Source organism: Strongylocentrotus purpuratus, unplaced genomic scaffold (assembly GCF_000002235.5).
Source record: "Strongylocentrotus purpuratus isolate Spur 01 unplaced genomic scaffold, Spur_5.0 spur5_scaffold_11, whole genome shotgun sequence".
Taxonomy (NCBI): domain Eukaryota; kingdom Metazoa; phylum Echinodermata; class Echinoidea; order Camarodonta; family Strongylocentrotidae; genus Strongylocentrotus; species Strongylocentrotus purpuratus.
Window position 1 is genome coordinate 12,135,028 of NW_022145596.1, and position 22,621 is coordinate 12,157,648.

The window sequence follows — 22,621 nt, forward strand, 5'->3', positions numbered from 1 at the left end:
GCATGTATGGACATTCATTGTGGGGAAACTAGCCTATTAAAAAAAATATATATTTTCCTCCAAAATGCTGAACCACCCCGGCCCTTCTAATTTCGGCACGAAAGTTGTGATAATTGAAATTTTTACAATATTTGCCCCTTCGCCCCTTTCAAAGGGATATGGGGGTCAGGATCAATCTAATGGCATGTATGTACATTCATTGTGGGGAAACTAGCCTATTAAAAAAAATATATATTTTCCTCCAAAATGCTGAACCACCCCGGCGCTTCTAATTTCGGCCCAAAAGTTGCGATAATTCAAATTTTTACAATATTTGCCCCTACGCCCCTTCCAAAGGGATATGGGGGTCAGGATCCATCTAATGGCATGTATGTACATTCATTGTGGGGAAACTAGCCTATTCAAAAAATATAATATTTTCCTCCAAAATGCTGAACCACCCCGGCCCTTACCATTTCGGCCTGAAATTGGTGTTTATTCAAATTATCACAATATTTGCCCCTATGCCCCTTTCAAAGGGATATGGGGGTCAAGATCCATCTAATGGCATGTAGGTACATTCATTGTGGAGAAACTAGCCTATTAAAAAAAATATATATTTTCCTCCAAAATCCTGAACCACCCCGGCCCTTACCATTTCGGCCTGAAATTGGTGTTTATTCAAATTATCCACAATATTTGCCCCTACGCCCCTTTCAAAGGGATATGGGGGTCAAGATCCATCTAATGGCATGTATGGACATTCATTGTGGGGAAAGTAACCTATTAAAAACTAGATGGAATTTTGACTGCGCGCAGTCGAAAATTATGCCTCCGCCATAGAGCAATTTAAACAAGTTTGGAGTTTAAATCTCCAGTGGTTCTTGAGATATCATGATAACAATCTCAATGTATGGAATTTCATAAGTTGACCTCTGTGACCCTTGACCTTTGACCTACGTGCTCCAAAATCTAATCAGATTGTCTTCCTATGGTGATACACACTATCATTAAGTTTGAAGTTTAAATCTCCAGTGGTTCTTGAGATATTATGATATGGTGATACATACTATCATTAAGTTTGAAGTGAAAATTCTCCAGTGGTTCTTGAGATATCGCGATAACGATCTCAATGTATGGAATTTCATAAGTTGACCTCTGTGACCCTTGACCTTTGACCTACGTGCTCCAAAATCTAATCAGATTGTCTTCCTATGGTGATACACACTATCATTAAGTTTGAAGTTTAAATCTCCAGTGGTTCTTGAGATATTATGATAACAATCTCAATGTATGGAATTTCATAAGTTGACCTCTGTGACCCTTGACCTTTGACCTCCGGCACCACCTTCAGTGGCGGAGGCATAAAAAAAGAAAGAAAGAAAAAAAGAAGAAATTAATAAAGAAGGAAAGAAAAAGGAACTACAGGTAAACATGCATGGAATAAAATACAAAATGATATCTTCTTCCTAATTTTGAGAAAGAGGGTGATGATGTAACACAGACCTGATAATGGTAGATCACTCCCATTTGGATCTCGTGAGATTTGAGAGTTGAAGTTGACGTTTCCTGGTATATTCCACTCTGTTACTGCAATAAAAACAAAAACACATATACACTATTGTACATGACATTCAAATTTCAAAAGAAAATCATCGTTTCAAAATTTCCATCATTGTAAATTCACTTACAGGTGAATGTAAGGAATTATATCATTTGTTGTAGAGGATATTTCTACGTAATGTGCGCCATAATTTTACTAATTCACCTCAATATGAAAATTACTTGCAATGATCAATACTTCGGGTTTCTTTCTGGTATACCTATATAACGGCAACAACAACAAATTAATTATCTATTTACTTTATACGCTAGAAAATGTTGTAAGTATGTATCTTCGTCTATTACACAATCACTATTGCACTGGCTCATCTAGGCCCCATTTCACAGAGCCCTTTTTCAATGACAAATTACAAAAAATTACAAAAAACCTTTTTTCTCCCTCTTTGGGCTGATATTGCTCAGTTTTGAATGCTTTACTATTAACAGAAAAAAAAAAATTTTTTAAAAAGCCGACCTAAATTTCAAGATTTGTGAGTCAGTTGCAAAGGGCAATACAACATCCTTTTTTTAAAGGCCTAACAGTCCTCCTTTACTCACGTGAGATGAAGAAATGGTAGAAGGGTAACCCCATGGTCATCGGTGGAACGTAACCAGCAGGAGCAATGGTTGGTGGAGACCCAGATTGGGGGTCCAGAGAGGGGCTCATGCTCAGACTAGAGGGTGTGGCACACTTAGGCATGGACGGAGAGGTGGAAGGGTGTATCATGCCTTCATCTGTCTGTGTGGTTGAAAGACAGTATGATAATAATAATATTAATATTCTGCTTTTATATAGCGCCCAATACATCGATACAACGATGTGCCTAAGCGCTTTACAGATATATTATTACCTCGGTCATCGGATTCAGGCTTACCCGCACACAATGTATGCACATTTTCCACTCCCTGGGAAGCATTCAGTTCAGTACAGTGATTAGATGAAAATTTGACATCTTTTTCATATATAGAAATAAAAAACTATTCAAGTCTGGGCCCAAGTAGAGGCTGATACTTTAGATTAGAGGGTCTGGCACTCATAAGCATGGAGAGAGAGATGGATGGGTGTATCATACCTTCTTTGGTCTGTAAGGTTTGGAGATAATTTCATATTATTTAAATATAGAGAAATAAAAATGATTTTTGAAGTTCGGGCCTAAGTAGGGGCTGATGTTTGAACTAGAGGGCATGGCACTCTTCAAGGCTGGTTCAGTTATGGCGCCGTAAACCACCGCAAAACAAACTGCAACATTTTACAAATGTGTAAATGATTGGCAACTGCGTGCAACAAAGGACTTGTGCGTATTCAATGAGCTGTGTATTATATGATACATAAATGTGAAAAATATTACTCTTTACGTCATCATTAAAAAAACGCTATGGTTTTGCCACATCATATTTGAACGAGACTTTAGGCCTAGGTGGAGATTTAGAAGGGTGTATCATGCCTTCTTCAGACTGTATGGTTGGAAGGAAAAGGGCAGACATTGGATGAGAAGAGACAGATACTTTGGACTTGCTAATACATTTGAATGAGTAGAATGTTCAAATAAAACACAGTCCTGTAAAATGAAATTGAACATTGTTGTTTGTATCTTATAAATCAATCTTTCATCAATTCCATCTCAAGCTAAATGAACAAAAAAAAAAGTCTATTAACAATTTCAGTGCCACGGATGACAAACTATTGATTTTTGTTAAAAGTATGTTTAGACAAATATGAGTAACATTATGTCTTTTCATGAAATTCAAAATGGATCATGAGTTGTGATCCCATGAAAAACTGGTCGTTTCAAAATACACAAATGGAAAAATTACTAAAGAATCTGTCACATAAAGCTCTTAAATGATATGCTGTACATGTTTAGAAGCACTCTCTTTCCAAATATACAAATGTACATTGCAAGTCCCTTTTGGTTCTTCACAGATACAATCTACTTACCATAGTTGTGATAGGACTGTAATGTCTTTCCATACAACCTACATCCATGCCTCTTTGATCTGTCAAGACAAAGTTAAAGAGACACAATGGATAAATCAAGGACAAAGGTAAAGTCATCGTGTTAAAGTATGTGAAAAATATCACTCTACATGGTTACAGGTAAAATGTAAAGACTACAGAATGTCACATAAAGTAAAACACAAAAATATCGTAAATCTCTTTGTATAAGGCGCACCTGTGTATAAGGCGCATCACTATTTTTTGGGGAAAAAAAAAGATTGTTTTTTGTTTTGTTGTTGTTGTTTTGTTGCCGAAAACCCACGCGGGGAAGGACCTTCATTTTACATCGAGGTGCAGTTGAAGTTGTGAACTTGTCACAAATAATAGTAACAGTCTTAGGCTTCATGATACAAGTGTCCCACACCAGCCTCATCACATCACCTAGCAGAAGCACTGTGTTCTATGCCAAACATCAATAGTCATGCATGATATGAATAGCATCCTCTAAATTTCTGACAATGGAGTACCTAGGATAGAACCTTGTGGTACACCATTTGTTATAGAAAAAAAAATTGAGGAATTATTATTATAAACTACATATCGAGATCTATTAGAAAGATTACTTTCAAACCAAGATGACAGACAAATTTGAGTGTTGTTGTAGTTTCCGAGTGGTGAGTCAACACACTGATTACTGAGCTGGGAGACATTGCCAGGCATAGCGCCATAAATCGAAACTAAAAAAAAAATTAAAAAAACTTTTTTTTCTGTACCTGTGTATAAGATGCACCCCCGACTTTCAAATTTTTTCGGCGGCAAAAAAGTGTGCCTTATACACGGAGATTTACGGTAGATGCACACAGAAGGGACTACCTGTTCAAACAAATGGTCTGGTTGCTTTGATAGTTTTATCTATCTTTGCTAGTAACTCAACTATTATACGTTTTTTCAAATTAATTTGGCGGGCCGGTGCGATTCAGTACAAATCCTATAGCAATCTGATATTTATCTTCTTTTGTTTATATTTCTGATAATTTATCATCGTATTGTTATTACAACTACCCTGAATTCTCATTATTTAACACATAAATATTGATAAAGAATGAGTTTAAATAAATTATTCTAGAGTCAGTAGACAAGTACCTTGATTGGACATCATCATGTCTTGAAACTGCCCAGGTATCATGGAGTCCATAGGATCAGAACCTCTCTCTGTTATCAGAAAGTAAGGATTATGAATTAGTTACTAAGTAAATAATTTTATGTTTAGATCATCTGCCACACATGTCAAATGCCCAATTTCCTGTTGACATGATTATAACTACAAAAATATAACTACAAATAAATGCCCAATAGGAAATTCTTGAAACAAAGGACATATGAACATCGTTTTCAATATGGCTGCCATGAGGTGTTACCAAAAGCTTTCAATTTTTTGTAGTCATTATCTATTCATAATAGACCAAGAGGATACAGGATAGTGGTTCTACGAGACATGCTCCATGGTCAATTGTCAGCAGTAAACCTATTTCCTACGATCAATCCTGGGCAAAACTCTGAGCAAAAAAACCCTAAGCCTAAACCTAGCCTAAAACCCAATTGCAATTGCAACTATAGCCCTACACAGGGATGCCAGTTAGAATTGATCAGAGGGCCTGAAAATCACCTAGAATGAGCTATTTTGTACACAAAAAGCCTAAACTATGGTCTGAAAATAACTCGCCAGGCCTGAAAACTGGCATCCCTGTCTATATCTTGGATGAAATAAAGCCCAGAGCAAATGCCATCATCGCAAATATCAGGTTCTCCACCCAGATCTCTTCACCCAGATCTCTCCACCCAGGTGTTAAATGGGTACCTGGTAGGATACGACCGTCATTGTTGGTCAAACAGTTTTTGAGCGTCAAGTAACGCCTGACTGGAATGCTCCCCCAGGGAGTGGAGCTTGCCCGTACAAGCACTGAATCCAATGACCGGGGTAACAGTATATCTGTACAGCGCTTAGAGACATTGCAATAAGCGCTATATAAAAGCTAAATATTATTATTATTAATCTTACTGTCTGTCATATGATGTGGAGAGGGCGAGTCCATTCGTTGCTGTGGTGATATGCTTCTCCTACCATCCTTTCTCATCTTACTCCAAAACTGAGCAGGGTTATTGCCAGGACCACCTTGAGGTCCACAATTGGACTGCATCTAGAGAACAAAAATATACAACCATTTATAGATTAAAGAGTCATCATTTTGTTTAATTGCTTGTATCTCTGGTGTCAAATAGGACTATTCACTTCTCTTTGGAAAAGTGTCACATTTCAGATAATCTTGCTTTTGTGGGTCAAGCAGTATAGCTGATTCTGCAATAAATCTATAAAACTTGCACAGAATATGAATTAGCGAATTGGTCGATTTGCTTTCAAGAACACTTTAACTCTCTTATTTCTCTAATTATAAACCTAACAAAATATGCTAAGATGACTTGATGAAGAATGTAATAGGAATGGCTCATAACTAGTAGAGCAATGGATAAATCATGTTCTTTGTTCCACAGCTAATGAGGTGCGGAGAATTACTGCAGCTAAACTCGACCAAGATTGGTGTATTTCTTTCTGCATAAGGCGCCGAACCACATTTTGGGTGGGGGGAATCGTCAACTTACACTAAATGTTCAAGAACATTTATTTCATAATCCATATATCAAGGCACATTTTCAGGGAACATTGTATCCCCTGGTAGCAACGAAATGCCTCTTCACTGTGACTTACAGGCAGTGTTGGAAATGAAGATTGATCCTGCACTTCATACATGGCCATGTTTTCTTCAAAAGCCTTCCTTTCCTCCATTTCCTCGCTGGACATATCTCCTTCATACTGATAGTTGCCACCATGCATTCCTTGGTTGTACATCCGTCCGTTTCTACCTCCCCTGAAAGGCATTATTAAATCATAATGGTAATACATGGTAAAAAGAATACTACAAGTAAGTACTACATGTAATTGAGGTGCAATGGGTCGGTGATGAGAGCACTGGTTCAAAAATACAAGTCATGGAGGGTCGAGGCCTTTGAATAAAGTACCAACTATGATTAAACAAGCCCTTAATCATCACAATTTCAAGAAATTGACTAGAAGAAACTTTGTTCTTGACTTCCTACACATCATTTGGAGATCAAATGTAAATGCACAAATTTATGTGCACAAAACCTTTGATGATAGGCCAAATCAAATGTCATCTAGTTACTTATGGGACTAACCTCATTTATAAAAAATAAAAAAAAGCTAAAAGCCCACCAAAATAAGGACAAATAAATATGAAATAAATCCCTCCTCTATGCCACCGCCACAACACTTCAAACAATTTCATCTACCTCTCCTCTTCTCTCCTCTCCTCCCTTTCTGACCTGTTATCTTGCATCATGTGTGTGCCCTGGTACCCGGGAGCTCTCCCTCTCCCCATCTGCTCCACGTGTCCCTCCATCCCCCTATTCATAAAGCGAGGTGGTGGTGTAGAAGACCTACAGAGTGCATGCACAGATTTACTCAGGACAGATTCGAATGGGTAATCTAAGATTCGCAGTATGTAATCCATGATGTGCATTAATTCATCAAATCTAATCCAATCCTCAGCTTCCGAAATCTTAATAATTTCCTCCAAATGTTATTTGAACAACTCACCCAATTAAATATTACTTTAAATGACCAGTTGAGCCCATGTGAACACAAAACAAACCACATTCTCTAGCAAAATAGAGACCTTTGCACTATCCAATCTAGTGTTTTTGGTTCTGTTGTTGTTGTTTTTTCTTTTATCCCAACAAAGCCATGGGAAATTAATTTTCAACAATACTTTGAAGCACACTTAATAATCAGGAAATCACCTACCCGTATGGAGAGGGGGATTTTGGTCCCTTGTGGCTGCCGTTCTGCTGCCCTCTCATCTGATAGGGGATACTCTGGCCCTCACCCATAGGCTCCCCTCCAGGGGGGTAAGACTGGGCCAATACCATCATGCCCTGGCCCCGCCCCCATTTGACAGGTGGTTTGCTTCTGTTTCTGAAGTCTGTGTGTATTAAACAAAATTCAAATTTAGAAACACACAATTTAGCGCAGAATGAAAACAGACATTGTGGGTGTATGAGTTTAGAAGTTTAGAATATGACAATGTGTACAAACAGTTGTATTGTACATGAATTCAGAATAGGAGAAAGTAAACAATGTATAAAAAAAAGTGCAAAATTAATTTGTCATACAATTGTATGCCAAAGATTTTATAAAATGTACCCTTGAATTTATTTGCATAAAAAAACTACAAATAAATTTCATTAGGATCATGTATACAAACCATGGTAAAAAAAAAAGTAAAAGTGAGTTAAGAACACAACTATGAATACATGGACATGTGCATACCAAAGTATAAACATTCTTAAATGAGTTTAGAGTAGGCTTAATATTCATCTAGGGTGCTTGCAGTTTTGCCTAAAGTCTAATGGCAAATGAAAAAAATTTTCATTGTAGTGAGAATCATGGTTGAATCTACACGGTAATAATACAAAATATGTTAAAATACATCACGATGATGACATTTCACAAAAATGTAAAATGTATGCACTGGTATTGACAGATTTTCATAATACAACTGAGAATATCTTACCACCATTTGGAGCACCATTTCCATACTTCTGGTGATAGTTAGAAGCTCCCTTGAAACCGCCGCGTGCAGTAGTCCATGATCTTGGTGGATTAGAGGGGTGAGGCTTCACATTCTTTACTGGAATCTCATGTCTGTATTGAACATGATAGAAAACAAGATTATATCTTAAACTGCAAGGCATAAACCATCAAAATACTGCCATATTTGTACTTACAATTGTTTCATAAGCCAATCAATCGGTGAAAATAAATTAATTCAAAAGTGAGGCACAACATCCCTACATTGGTGATTAGAATTTTTGGCAGAATAACATTTCGACAATTCATAATATTCCCTAAACACTGTTGGAATAATCATGCTGAAATAACAATTCCCACTGAAATACAATGACCAATCATCAACTATGCGTCACTTTTCACTTGATAGCGAGTCTCCAGTTTGTAAATATTTAACAAGAATAAAAGAAATTTATGCCATAGTCACAAAGGTTCGTATGAACGATTATTTTGTACAAATCTCTGTTTTTCCATTGTCTGAAAATCATTCGTAAGGCGTTCGTAGCAGTTTGTAATGGCATTTGTGACCGAGGAATTTGTGACCGAGGATTAAACTTTCTGAGTACAGTAAAAAAACATCTAACTCACTTTTCTCCAAGGTCTTCTACAAACACTGTGATTGGTCCTTTATCAGGCTTCACCTCCTGAATGTGAGCACTGTACCACTTCTTAGTCTCATCTACGATCACCTGAAATACAAAAATATCACCCTTATCATAAGTAGAACCATCAGCAGTTAATTCAATGCAAAGATTACAGTAAGTTTCTTTAAAAATTTTCTCTCACCCATTTGCAAATTCCTTAGGAATCTCATTTGGAACGCCTATGGATGAGAAGCTGCGTTAACACAATTAAAGTATTCTGTCTTTGCTGATTCATCAACTTCAATCTATGAAATCAGGACCACAAATGTTCTTGATCATTGTCATTACAATAACGATGAGATTCAATGTCATTGTAACAATGATATAGATAGAAGCAATAATCGTATATTTGACAGGATACATATAATTTCTGAAAATGTTACAAAATACAAATTTTCTCAAATTGAACAAAGGTCTCACCTGAACTTTGTCTCCAGGGCAAAACTGAAGACCTGTAGCCAGTAGATAGTCCTGATGCATTTGTTCTAAAAGTAATATAATACAAGGAAATTGTCATATACTTTATGTATAATAACATCAATGATAATATGTCTTCTTTAACCAGAATTTATATTGTTCTCCCTGAGGGCCCTGCAGTCATATTATTACTATCATATTATTGAATATAACACCAAAATCAAATAGGATAGTCACGTTTTACATGTACATGTGTGTCAAAATTTGCACCCAAAAAAAAGCAACAACAAAACAACCAAAACAACAACCAAATAACAAAAACAACAATAACAACAAAATGACAATTAAGGCAAGAATGTATTATTATTAGCAGGGCTCAACACTTACAGGGGCCCAGGACACATGGGCACCAAAAATCTAAATGTGGGCCCCCAAATTCTGACATTTTTACATACACCCTGTAGGGCCGATGCATACATTCTATCCAGACCCCCTTTCATAAAGGTTAGTATGGAGCCCTGTTAAAGGCTGTCTGTACTAGTTCAGCCAGAAGGGATTAGACCACCCAGCGGATCACTGACAGGTGGCTATCTCATCAACTCAGCTCTCAATTAACATAAGAAAAAGAGGATCATGGGGGACCAATGGTCACTGATTAGGCATTGTTTTCTTTATAGAGGGAGCAAGTAGTACAGTGGGGCTTTAAAAGAGATGTATGGTGCCTGAAATGGTACCTTTGTTTCCCTCATTCCAGCAGTCATATTCCACATTCCTGTAGATTTCTGGATCAAGTGCTTTGGCTACCTTGTAAGGCAGTGGAGGACGCCTCTTCTCTATCCTCAGTCTCCCAAACCTGTCACGCTCGTCATCCTGTAGCAGAGAAACCACAAAGATATGAATACAGTTAAACCTGCTTTAGTGACCATCTGTCTACAAAGACCACCTGTCTATAACAACCACTTTTTTTTCCTCCTTGAAAATGGTTTCTCATTGAAACATGTACTAAAGGAACCTGTCTTCAAAGACCACTTTTTGTGTTTCCCTTGGGCGGTCGCTATAGACAGGTTCGACTGTATTTGCAAATGGCCATCGATGGCTAATTCTGTTTTCCTTTGCATGGGCCTACAAGTCATATATAAACTTGAAGCAAAATGGTGACAAGTGTTGCAAAATTAAAAATAAATGTTCCTTTCAAAGACAATCACATGCCAGTAGAAAATTATCTGCTAATATAGCAATCAATCGATAACTCCATAATTAAATATGTCAGAAACATTTATAGCACATAAATAAGCAATCTTGTAAAATCGGTATTCATATGAAGCATTCATGGATGCACAAAAACTGTGCAATAAAGCAGCTAATCACTTTTTGCATAGTCCTTTTGTCATTACATTTTGTCATACTACAATTCATTTTCTTTTGGTATTAACCTTGTTAACTATGAAGGAATCTATACTCCCGAGAACCATTTGTGGATGTATATTTTGCTACAAAGTCTACAAAGACCGAGTAGAAGAGCAGCTATGAAATGAAAATCTCTTTCTTGTTTGGGCTCATGTGGTGCATAAGAGACAATAATCTATATGTTTTGTCTCTACGAAACTGATACAAAAAACATTTTTGTGGACTATCACAGCCTGGATAACCCTTGGTTTTCCCCATTTAGCCTGAAAGAGAGTCCCAAGATATGTTGGAGCCTCATACATCTTTTGCCAATTAAGCCTGAACAGGCCTGAACTGAAAAAATGACAGGGTCTGAAAAATGGCATCCCTTTATCTTGTTAATGTATTTTTGTATGCACAAAATTGAAATAATTGAAATGGAGAAAATAGAATTAGGCCTAAAAAAGTTGTTGTATGGTCGGTCGGTCGTTTTTGTTTTTTTTTCCTTCTTTTTTTTCCTCCCTCTTTGGGCCGATATTTCTCAGTTTTGAATGCTTAAATTTAGTTCTCTCTTTTTAGGCCTTATAGTGAAACTTTTGTATCTAGATGATAGGCTAAAAAATGTCAAATTATAATAAAGTATTGCTTTTTGAGTGTCTATTTTATGTGTATGTTTGTGTGTGTGTGTGGGGGGGGGTAAACCTAAATTGTAAAGTGGCAGTAAGTCACTGACCCCTAACCACCTTCATTCTAGAAACAAGAGTCAAAAGCAGATGTACCAAGGACCCCCAAATATCCTCAGTTCTTTGAAACATAGAGAAGTCTCCATGCTTTTTAGAATAATCACTGCCAGAGTGATGGAGGTGTTTCATAAATACCCTTTGTTTGCCCTCTTGAAAAGGACATCTTCACCTGTGTGTCATAGAATATACCACCAGTGCATAAATGAATAATGATTAAACTTTCTTGACCCCATATCCAGCAATCATCTCAATGGGTCTTACAGTTTGGTACAAAAAAGCTTTATCTGCCCATGTGCAGATAGTTTCTCTGAACTGGGGGGTGTTTCACAAAGATCCTAGGTCGAACTTCACTCTTAAGTTGGACTTAAAAAACTATGGAGAGCCATTTGTAGCATTAAAATGAAATATATTCAAAAACAAAAATTGAAGTATTTTAGACTCTTCATAGATTCCACATCAAGAACATGAAATCTCCCATTATAATAGAAAATATGAATGATTTGAATCAACATTTATGCCTTTTAAAATAAGATTTACAAAATATTTTCATGATGCTAACGGCTTTCCATAATTGTTAAGTCCAACTTAGAGTTAAGTTAGACTTATGGGCCCGAATTCACAAAGCAAGGTTTGAGCTCAGACCAAGGTTTGAGCTCAAACCTCCTTTTGTTTCGCCAAACCTCCTTTTGTTCTTTACAAACCAGGTTTGTAAAAAACGCGTAAAACGCGTCATATGACGTATGAAAACCAAGGTTTGTCGACAAACCTCCTTTGTGAATTTGGGCCAATATCTTTGTGAAACACCCCCCTGGTCTGAACGGGCCAACAATACCTCATGTCTTCTTGGTGATCGCTGATTGAGTGTATCGCCTCCAGCATTGGGTCCGTCCGAGAATCCATAGTGTCTGTGCTGGGGCTTCTTGCCTGGGGAGTTACGTAAGATCTCCACGGCCTCGTCTGCCTCCTTGGCAATGTTGAAGACTTTCTTGTATAAGATCTCATAGACGATGGCTGCAACATAGAAAGGATATAGATAATACAAAAATCTTTAATTGTGCGTCCAGTTTACAAGCACATAACACAGCTACAATTTCATTTTTTTCTAAATTAATCATGAAAATTTAACCAATAGGCTATAGAAACCGGGTGGGTCCTGTATTTTAGCCTATGGAAAGAAATAACGTGGTGGTACTAGAAGGGGGACAACAAGCTCTTCTAAGTTACTTGATACAGTAATTTACTTTGGGTAATCACATTCATGTAAGACACTGCAAAGGTGAAAGATTTTATTGAATTATAGTTATTTCATTCTGTTTCATCATTTCTCTTGTACACCCTCCTTTCCTTATCCATCTTCAATTTTCATTATTGATTATTCTCACCATGAAGTACTCATCAATCAAACACAATATATGCATACAGGTGTCTGTGAGCTCCTCTTTGTTTGGACATGGAATTTCATCAATTTCCCTTTTCTTCCCAAGAAATCATATTCTCACACCTCTGTTCTAGGAATATCACCAGAATATGTTCTCCAATAAGAAATACTCGGTATGTTCATTCATACATCAACCAAGAAGAGGAATAATATTTCAGAGCACAAAACAAATGGAGCATTTAATTGTAGATGAAATCTATGCCTATCATCTTGTTAGTAATTGTTTGTTTTACTTAATTAATCACAAATTTAACAAATGTGAAGAGTTCACAATCTTCCTTTTCCTGTGTCCGATATTTCAAACTTCCAATGCTCGTTTCTGTAACTTTTCTGTTCCTATTCAATCAACTTTATGTTTGGATGAACTTAAGTTGAACTTACACTGACACACTCCCAGGCTATTCTGATACTGCTTGGTAAAGACACTGTCATAATGGTTGTTGTTGGAAAAGCAGAGAAGTACCTGTATAGAAATGAAATATTACATTTAGAAAAAAGCATTACTAGATAATTTGTTTCATTGGTCAAGCAAAGTTGAGTTTGGTCTTTGTTAAGGCCTATTCATAAACTTCATGTCTCTTATAATATTACAATGCCTTTTTTATTTTACTCATGCAACAGACACTGGAAAACACTAAAAGCAATATTCTGCCTGATTTCCATCTGTATTATACAATCTGTAATATATCTAAAGTTACTATTCATTATACTCAACATGTTGTTTACAGCCTAATTCAGCTAAATATGATCCTGGAGTAATTATGAAAGAGATGTATTTTCAATATCTCAACGATAATTCAAAATGATTGCTGTATAAATACCATCCATAGTACTACAAAACTTTCATATCTTTCACGGCTTTAGCTTTAGCTTTTTCTTGCTTCTTACTCAATATACCATTCTTATCCATCATTTGTAGCACACAAAAAATAAAATAACAGATGTACTCTACAAGGGAATTCATAATCAAGTTAATATCAATCAGCTGTAATACACACATTTATCAGCGATGAATAAATCTTTAAAACCTCATTATTCAACATGTGATTTTTGTTGTAAATGCTATAGCAATTTATCAATTAAATATATTCTTAAGTTTTTCAATAGGTATTCAGGTATATATTGCAGGATGGCCATGAAACCCAAAAGGCAGAAATTATTCAGGCAAAGCTAACTCATCCCTTTAAATTCCCTTCTAATCTTTTCATCAAATCAGCTGCAGTAGACAGGAAATTCTTTCTTTCTAAAAATATGTGGTGGCTACGCATAACAATCAAAAGGCCTTCAGTTGTCTCCTGATCGGTTGTCTTTTTCTGATCATTGTAATGAAAATCAGAATGACTGAAAAATAAATTCCTAAAAGACATATTAACAGCTGTTCATCAATGCTTTCACATGTTCCAAAGCAGCATTTCTATTGTGGAACTCTAATTATGTTGCTTTTTAGAAAAGCCTCTGGCAAGCTTTGCTGAATAGGCCTGTTTTCTAATGTATTTCAATTATTCATGCTTCTCTCCCAAACCCTTGTCATGTATACATTCTATTTGATTCACCTGCTACATGTATGCAAAAAGCCATTTCTAAGGATGGAATTCACTTTGCAAACATTATTTGTTATGTTGGACAAGTCTCTGGCAAGCTTTTCAGTGTCAAGAGAACTTTTGTTCAAAAAGTATGCATAGAATTAGTAAACAGATCTACTGCATGCATGTAAGCTCCCTATATATATTATGCATAAAGAAGGTACCCTGTTACAATTTCAATGCAAGTGATAAAACACATTCTAATATACCTAAAAATAACTATGAAATAACAGGTAAATTGCATCAAAATATAGAATATTAATAAAATCATTATAAATAAAACTACACACTCCTCTTTTACAGAAACAAAGACATCTATAAAATTCTGGAGTTTTTTAAATTTTAAATATACATAAAATATTATCTCATTCATTTTATTCCCCACAGCTAAGTCAACGAAATCTATGCTATACTGTTTGTTTAAATTTCTTTCATCCACTTCAAAAAAGAAAACTAATCAAGGCTCTAACCAAAAACATACATACTTCTAAAAATGTCAAATCATGTTACATGTATTTATAATTACAACACAGACTCTCTGATCTGAATACTTCCCATATGAGTCAGACCAAAACAAATTGTTGGCTGTCCGCAAGCAGGCTTTAACAGTTATGTCTTGTCAATGACAGTAAAGACGTTCTTGCAAGCAGCCAACACAATACTTTGTGTTCTTTGTATGAAAAGACAGGGCTGACTCATGATACATCTACTCACTTTGTTAGGATATCCATTCTGAGTCACGTTACTGGGGGGTTTCCCAGGATCTTGGTATATTATGAAGTCTCTCCTGAAGAAAAAAGATACAATCAAACCAGTTTTAACCACATATATAAACCAATGAAAACTCTCTGTCATTGTAGATGACTTTCATGTTTCCACTGAGGGATAAAGAGCACTTGTCGGTCTTTTAACTTTTTAAAGACCATATTTTTGTGTCTTCCTTGGAGACCTTTTCTTTTCAGTTTTGACTATAATCACAAGTCACAATAATTAAGTTTATTTTATCTATTTCATTAATTTTACTATTTTTTACTGCTTAAATTTGTTTATTCTAAGCAATGTTTATATCTGTAAACTAGAGACTTGTGTCACTTTGTGTCACTTCATGTCAGAGCAGGAGCTATAATCTCTCTCTCTCTCTCTCTCTCTGTATCTATGTCTGTCTCTCTCTCTCTCTCTCGCTCTCTGCCACTGTCTCTCTCCCTCTTTCCCCCTCTCTCTGTCTGTCGCTCTCTCTCTCTCTCTCTCTCTCTCTCTCTCTCTCTGTCCCTCTCTCTCTCCCTCTCTATCTCTCCGTCTCTAACTCTCTGTGTCTGTTTCTCTCTCTACCATTTCCCCGACTTTATTGTACAGCATTTCTAGCAACATTGGGAAATACCCGAAAAACACGAAAAGTTATTACACAATGCTGAACAGACTCCTCATGTGCTCTAATGATCACATGTCATAACATGCTCGGGTAACAGGAACTGGTGAGCAATTCTGTTTTTTACTTTAAAGGAAGACAAAAAGTTGCATTTCCCTTAGTGACAGAAAATCCTAGTCTTTATCATTCTAATTGCTTAATGTCATTTTTATGCAGAATTGATTGCGGCACTACTTGAGCACTTATAAGGTAGGAATATATCAGAATATTTTGACCAGTTAATCATAAACATAAACATAAACATAAACATGAACTTAAACCATAATCTAAACTGTAAACCAAAACCTGACCCAAACCTGACCCATAGCCTTAAACCTAAACCAAATCCTCACCAAGTGCTAAAATAGAGCCAATGGTAATTGGAGATAATAAGGTGTCATCAATACAATTTCCATACTCTTTTGAAGTTAAATAAATAACAATATGAATCTGTTGCAGTGAGGAAAAAAGGACTGGAGCAGTGAGTGATTTAGCTCTAAAAATTTTCAAAAGAGCTCTGGTAAATTGAAAAAGAGCTCTTTCAAAAAACAATAAAACTCTATGAGTAACAACACCAAATCCTAAAATAGCTCCAGCAAACTTAAAAGTATATTCTACACTGATGTGTTGTGGTAGTGATGTTTAATTTCATCATGATCGACAACATGATCTTTTTTCTTCAATACTAATGCTAGAAGAGGAAGCAGAGAGGCTTACTTGTACATCAGTGATAAAGCACTGATTTCCACTTGACCAGCCCATTCCTGCAAAAGGGGGAAACATGATGAACATTAAAAATGATTGTCTAAGTTTGTCTGGCAATATGTTTGTTTCATTTTTTATTCTGTATAATAACCTTTTGGTGTGTTATGGTTTAGAACAATGGTGGGGCGGGGGAAGGAAAACCCCACAAATCTGTATTATGAAGGTAAAGATCTACATTTCACATTCATTACTAATTAATGTATGGACTTTCTACAATTATTTTTTGAAGTAATGGATTAAAACATACCGGTAGTATATATGTATGTACCATCTTTATGGTATAAACCACTCAGTATTTTATAATATAAACTGATGATGTACAAAATAATGCTTTATTTAGTAGGAGAAAGACTAAATGTATTGTAATTGATAACAAACTAAAAATGATATCTACTAAACAACCTGATTTTTGCAAATACCAAAGTTGATGAATGAAAAATCTATTTGGATTAAGTTTAATGACCTTTTTCAACATAATACTCCTACAACAATGTAACTCCTGACAAAATCCATGAATTTCTCAAATTAGAATCTTACTTTGGGGCAAATAGGCCATTTTCATAATCAAATTTAATGCATGTGTCTTTGTTAAGTGCCTCATTACAAATTAATTCCTCCACCTATTATGAATAAATATATTTCAATGGTCTGAATGCAAATTGCATACATTACTTGTTGCTAGGTAGGGTAACCATTATAATTTCTAATGAGGCACAAGATTTCTGCATTAAATTTGATTACATTACGAAAATGGCCTATTCAATCTGTGTACCAGTAGTTGGAGCACACTATCAATTTGCATGCAAACACCTGCTATCCCCCCCCCCCCCCCCATCCCATCATCTTGGTTTTCCAATGTCATGCATAATAATTGATGAACTCTAGCCTGAATAAGATGCTCTGGAAAGGCTAGTGTGATACATAATAGTATTTTTAAATAACTTCTGGTACACACAGATTTATAGCCTTGACTTGTCCTAAAAAATAGGAACATCAAATTGGCAATTCAAAACATCTTTTATTTATCATTTCGCCAATAAAAGAGTTATTCAAAAGAGTTTCTACATTCTTCAACTGTATACAATGCATTGAGTCCATTCTGATGCAAATTTAACTTTTTTGTGATTATTGATCAAATTGTCAATTTCCTATTTCAGACGTTGTATATTACCTTTGCATTCTGCAACTTGTCTAGGTGCTGTTCAAATGGCCCTTCAACAAACTGGAAAGGAAAAAAAAAAGAGTTTGAGATCAATTGTAAATCAAAACAGCCCCACTGTACAACTTGTAGCTACTTGCTCCCTCTATGTAGAAAACAATGCCTAATCAGTGCCTGTTGGTCCCCCATGATCCTCTTTTTCTTATGTTAATTGAGAGCTGAGTTGATGAGATAGCCATCTGTCAGTGACATTGCTGGGTGGTCTAATCCCTCCTGTCCACATACAGTACATACAGCCTTTAAAACACAACCATCTGTGTTTCTGGTATGACTTAGAGAAACAGGATTCTAAATTAAGCTTATAATTTATTTGTAAGGGGCTGGACTGAAATTTTAGTTGCATCTATGGGCCCCATGTTGAAATTGTTTTATTTGGGGCATACAGACATGAAATTTTGAGCATCCGGTGTCGATTAGCCAGCTAAAACATTTGAAAGGGGTAGAATGACATCAATTAAATCTCCAGTCACTGTCGTAGTAAATCACTCAAGATACACAAGAGTGTCTTTGGCTAGGAATTGTTAAAAGTGAATTAAATGGAAGATTAATCATGAGGAAAGGTGTACCTACAATGTAGTAACCGATTTAATCATTGAGCTCGATTTGTAAACATTTGAGTTTACATCATCAACAAAAATAATCTAAATAACCAAATAAAAATAGATACAATGTCAGGAAAACATAAATAGGTATGGCAATTCCCGTATGTGAGCAATGCAGCTGTGCAACAAATAGAAGGGTCTGAACTTTTATCAGCAAATCAACAGCTTATGTACATGATAACTATTTGTTATGTGTTTTTTTCCAATAAAAAATTATTAGCAACAGATGGTATGTTTTAATATTTTGAAAGGTCTTGACATGACTGACAGCAATGACCTCAACAAAATTACATACAATAATCTAAAGCAAGTGTAGATATTTAAAAACATACTGGTACTTAAAAACAGGATCAACCAGTTAAATCTTTAGTTTGATTTTGATGATACACAATTGGGTTATCAATATCTGAATTAATGAAGAAACACAACTTGGCACTTGTTGTTTAGTAATATAAACAATTTTGATCAAACTTACAGGTTCAAAGTGCTCCTTGTTACGCTCCATAAATCGGATACAGGCTTGGCGGACATCATTGTGGAGGGCTTGAGTATGGAACACCTGTAAGGGTTTTTTAACAAGTTCTTATTCAATATTAGGAAATAAAAATACAGTGATTGTTATGTACTGAATATGTGAACCCACTAAATTGTGATGCCTTCCAAAATGCTGTGCTCAAAATAAAATGACTTTAAGGGTGGAGAAAAGATATGAAAGAGTTTTTTTTTTTTTAATAGCCCCCTCTTTACATACTAGACGTTATTGTGCAGCTATCGATATAAAGTGAATTCAACAAAACCATAACTGAAAACATATGGAAGGTAGTTAGAGGAGAAACAAATTAATATTAATAATGTATTTTTGTTATGTCCTACTTAAGTTAAAAGAAAGAAAAAAAGCATAATATTACAGACATTTATACTATGGAGATTAATACTATTCAGGGCTGATATTCATCAAGATTAAATTTTGAACAGTATAAAGATTTATGAATTATGAATCACTTCCATCATTAGTGACAACTCTTTGGCTTTTCCAGTAAAACTTTAAAGTCATGATTCATTAGATCTATTACTACTGATAATAATGTGAACATGGTGAATATGTTTTGGAATATACTGTATAGATGTTAACATTTCCTTATATATGCAAAAATATGATATTTCAACATTTTCATGCAATGTAATAAAAAGAAAGTCTAATGAGTTCCAACATGCATTGACCATATGGAAGGTCTTGTGGCAGCTCTAGGGTGGGACACGCTTCACACACGTCGAATCCTCGACCAATGCACCCTTCTCTACAAGATCCATCACCGACTTGTCTCCATACCTGCACCAACTATTGTTATCCCTGCTACATACTTCGGAAGACATGACCACAACCTGAAGTATGTAATTCCTGTTGCAACTATCGACTCCTTCAAGTTCTCATACTACCCAAGAGCAATAAGGATCTGGAACCATCTGCCAGGCTCAGCAGTCAATGCAACAGGAATAACCAACTTCAAGGAGGCTGCTCTACCCTCCATCAGAATGATGCAGCCCCCCGTTGGTTCTCACATCATATAAGCTTACTAGCTTGGTTTTTACTTGCACTGGACTTAGCATATTTTACTGTAAATTGACAAGTGCTTTGTCCACACACCATTCCAGCAATTCATGACACTCCTTGTAGTCACTTGCCTCACCTACCATCCCAGTATAGCTTCCTGAGTGAGCTGCCAAAGGGATTACCCAACCAAGTACCAAGTAACTATTCAATTTCCTTGTTGACTAGACTGTCTGTCTTATTTGTGCTTGGGATTGTGCTTTCATGTTCCAGCTCAGGCAACAGGAAAGTTCACTAGATAGTAGATCTAGAGCCTAGAGGGTTATATTTGCATTTGGAGGATTGCACATCGCATTACCAGCTAAATTTCCATAATATGCTGTAGATATACACTTAAAATGTATCATACAGAACTAATACACAAGTTACAATCATGATTTAGATCTATAGTAAACCCGCTATAGCCAATTCAAAGCGAATTTCCCAAAATGTACTTAGTCTAGTTTGGTCTAGCACTTAATTGCCAAGTTGCTCCCCAAGTTGCTATTTGAGTTTCAAGTTCAACAGGCAAGGATTACATTTTGCAAGTGTTGGCTAATATTCTACAGTGTCAGTACTAGTAATTATTCATAAAACACTCTCCCAGCAATAATTTAGGGTTAGAACAACAATCATACGACTTCAACGCAATATCCGACAGCTATGTTTACATTCTTATCTGTGCGGAAACAGACTTGGGTATTCCCCAGTTGCTGCATCATATTGATTCAGCCATTCATACTCGACTCAGGCAGACGGTCGGGGACCAAAAAGTCATACCGATAACACACCGATCTCAACAAACAGTCAGCCGTGAGACTCAGATTTGTAAGAACATTTGTAATAAAAACGAAAATCGAAGAAACTCAAAGGATATGGGTGATCAACAAGGAAATGTCAAAATCTAGAACATGCAGGCATTCGTTAACATTAAAAACTGAGTGGTGATTGTTTTTATACCTGTTCCGCAACTGCTCGAAAAAGGCAGGATCCATCCTTGGCGGTGATTTTTCTCACCAGTCCTTGAGAAGCAAGAAAATCGTCGATAGGTTCATAAGTCTTAATATACCTCGGCATTTTATCAAATTTATGTAAATGATACATTCAAAAAAATGACAAGTTGATCCTGCTCTTGATTCCTTAACAACGCTATGTAAACACATCAAATAAATGAAAATTAAAGCAAAAACGACGAGGCCATGCGTTCAGTACTTTCTGTTGCCCTTCGATTGTGTCGCATAACAAGAGCCGCGCCGTATCGCAGCATACTTTCTCCAGCATATCGCTTGCCTGCATACCCAGGCCAGCAGCACGGTTAGGCTTGCTCCGCATGCATAAACATACGTGCTCTCTCTGTCTCTCTGTCTCTCTCTTCCTCCTCGCACGTGCGGTATTGTTTATGTTTAAAGTGGCCACTCGACAGAACAGACTTGATTGATTGGTTTGGGTCAGATGAACTTAACATTAATTTGTTTTCAGTGTTTCAATGAATTGACACGATTACACATAGTTGGCACTAATACCCTTTGGCAAGATATTAACCTGCAATTGCTACTCTCCACTCCCAGGTGTTAAATGGGTACCCGGTAGGATGCGACCGCGTCATCATATAACGCCTGCCGCATGACTGGAATGCTCCCCAGGGAGTGGAGATTGTGCACACATTGTGTGCGGGCAAGCACTGAATCCAATGGCCGGGTTAATAGTATATTTGTAAAGCGCTTAGAGACATTTGTATTAAGCGCTATATAAAAATTACATATTATTATTATTATTATTATTATTATTATTATTATTATTATTATTATTGGTAAAAGGTCAATTTGAATGTGAAATAATCTGAAAAAGTATGATGTAAGAATACCGGTAAGTAAATAAAGTAAGAAATAATGTACACGTATATATACGTATTTCACAGTAATGATCTGTTTTTATTGATTATTTTCTTGACTGCTGAATGTAATTTTAACATTGAATTAATGAAATAATTATCACTTTGAGCCTGAGGTATCACTGTGGCGTATATTGCAGACTAGAAAGCCGGGGAGCCACAGCTCCCTAATCAAATTCGAACGCGGGCCGAAATTAACAGTTACCTGAGATTTCGGGGCTGTCATTTTACATTTTGCCCGCCAGCAGAGGCTGAGCAGAAACTATTTTTTCTAGGTTTTCAACAGTTTGATGATTATTTACCTTGCAACAATAATCTCCTCAAATAAGTGAAAAGTGCAAACTGCCCCCTCCCGCTTTCAAATACACTCAAATAGTACAGAACAATGGCGTAGCTATTTGTCCTATCATTTTAGTGGGCATACTTCGTATGTCCGGCTCCAAATAGAGCAGATTTTATTTATTTAATTTTTATATTTTTGTTATATGTTTTTTCGAGGGGGGGGGGGCTTTTGAGGCTTTGATGTTTTGGAGTTTTTGCATTCATTTTCTACATGAGATTCACGTAATATTACTACTCAAATAAATATTAAACAAACATATACCCAAAACAGGAGAAGGGAATAACCCAAAATCGAAGGGGGGGGGGCTACTGTAGGGGCACCGTTGCGGTCTTTTTGATCTGCACCATGCCCGGGGGACTCTTATATTGAAAC

At 36.2% G+C, this 22,621-nt stretch overlaps 1 protein-coding gene across 2 annotated transcripts; it reads right to left on the reverse strand.

The window, feature by feature from the left end:
* Positions 1-1,360: 1,360 nt before the first annotated feature.
* Positions 1,361-21,364, reverse strand: LOC593098 (OTU domain-containing protein 4). 2 transcript variants are annotated; one of them, XM_030980660.1, is made up of 19 exons: positions 20,976-21,364; positions 18,903-18,986; positions 17,778-17,828; positions 16,559-16,605; positions 15,151-15,223; positions 13,235-13,316; positions 12,248-12,426; positions 10,021-10,156; positions 9,290-9,354; positions 8,814-8,914; positions 8,170-8,300; positions 7,401-7,578; positions 6,920-7,033; positions 6,285-6,444; positions 5,580-5,718; positions 4,664-4,732; positions 3,521-3,579; positions 2,140-2,320; positions 1,361-1,569 (listed from the first exon to the last, which is right to left on the reverse strand). In XM_030980660.1, the coding sequence occupies exons 1-19, from the start codon at positions 21,117-21,119 to the stop codon at positions 1,376-1,378; spliced, it is 2,187 nt and encodes a 728-aa protein (XP_030836520.1). In that variant the 5' UTR covers positions 21,120-21,364; the 3' UTR covers positions 1,361-1,375. The 2 variants fall into 2 exon arrangements, with proteins under 2 accessions (XP_030836520.1, XP_030836521.1); XM_030980661.1 differs by lacking the exon at positions 6,920-7,033.
* Positions 21,365-22,621: the final 1,257 nt, after the last annotated feature.